The sequence below is a fragment of the Lottia gigantea genome, assembly GCF_000327385.1.
Source record: "Lottia gigantea unplaced genomic scaffold LOTGIsca_93, whole genome shotgun sequence".
In the NCBI taxonomy this organism is placed as follows: Eukaryota; Metazoa; Mollusca; class Gastropoda; family Lottiidae; genus Lottia; species Lottia gigantea.
Genome location: NW_008711042.1, coordinates 21,815 through 22,634, shown reverse-complemented (window position 1 = coordinate 22,634; position 820 = coordinate 21,815). Strand labels below are relative to the sequence as shown.

Below are 820 nucleotides of genomic sequence, written 5' to 3'. Positions count from 1 at the left end.
TTTCTGCTAAGATTATTATAGGTCATAAATAAATTAATCTGAAGAAGCTAATATAGCGAAATCCGGATCGTATATTTCGAGGAGCCCCCCATTTTTTGTTAATTTTTGTAAGATATTTGATGTAAGTTGTTATATATTTTTTTCCACTTTTTTGTCTTCTCAAATAAAAATTTGCCGTTTTAGGTACTTTTTACCCTTTAAGTATTTTTTGTGCTTTTTAAGTACTTTTACCATATTTATTTAGTTTTTGAGCTACCATGGACCATCGCTTTAGATCTCATTGGCAATATCCCAGGCAAAATTACTTTCCCCAGCATTCGTATCTCTATAATCAACCCAACTTTCGTCATAATCAACCCAACTTTCGTCATAATCAACCCAACTATCGGCATAATCAACCCAACTATCGGCATAATCAACCCAACTATCGGCATAATCAACCAAACTATCGGCATAATCAACCAAACTATCGGCATAATCAACCAAACTATCGGCATAATCAACCAAACTATCGCCAAAACCAGCATCAGAGAGGAAACACTAATCCCAACCGCCAGAACAACTACCGTCGTCCATACAACCCTGATAACCACCAAAGACAGGAGACCAATCCAGCAGTGAAGATATTATTCCAAATCTTACAATGTCTTCACCATGCTTCCGTCATTTCAAAGCAAGTCAGTGATTCTCCCACACGTGGTTTTATCTCTAAAATTTCGGATCTCAATCGGTTTGTTAAACCAGCTTTAAAAAATTCTGCTATTTCCTCGGCTATCGAGACAGTAAATAATGTTTGGGCTAAAAACGTGGCGATAGCACT

At 36.7% G+C, this 820-nt stretch overlaps 1 protein-coding gene across 1 annotated transcript; it reads left to right on the top strand.

Annotated features, from left to right (window-relative positions):
* Positions 1-257: 257 nt before the first annotated feature.
* On the top strand, positions 258-575 carry LOTGIDRAFT_134766 (hypothetical protein; the record flags this gene model as incomplete). The annotated part of the gene is made up of 1 exon (XM_009068715.1): positions 258-575. A coding segment is annotated over one exon (318 nt), but the record flags the coding sequence as incomplete, so codon positions are not given.
* Positions 576-820: the final 245 nt, after the last annotated feature.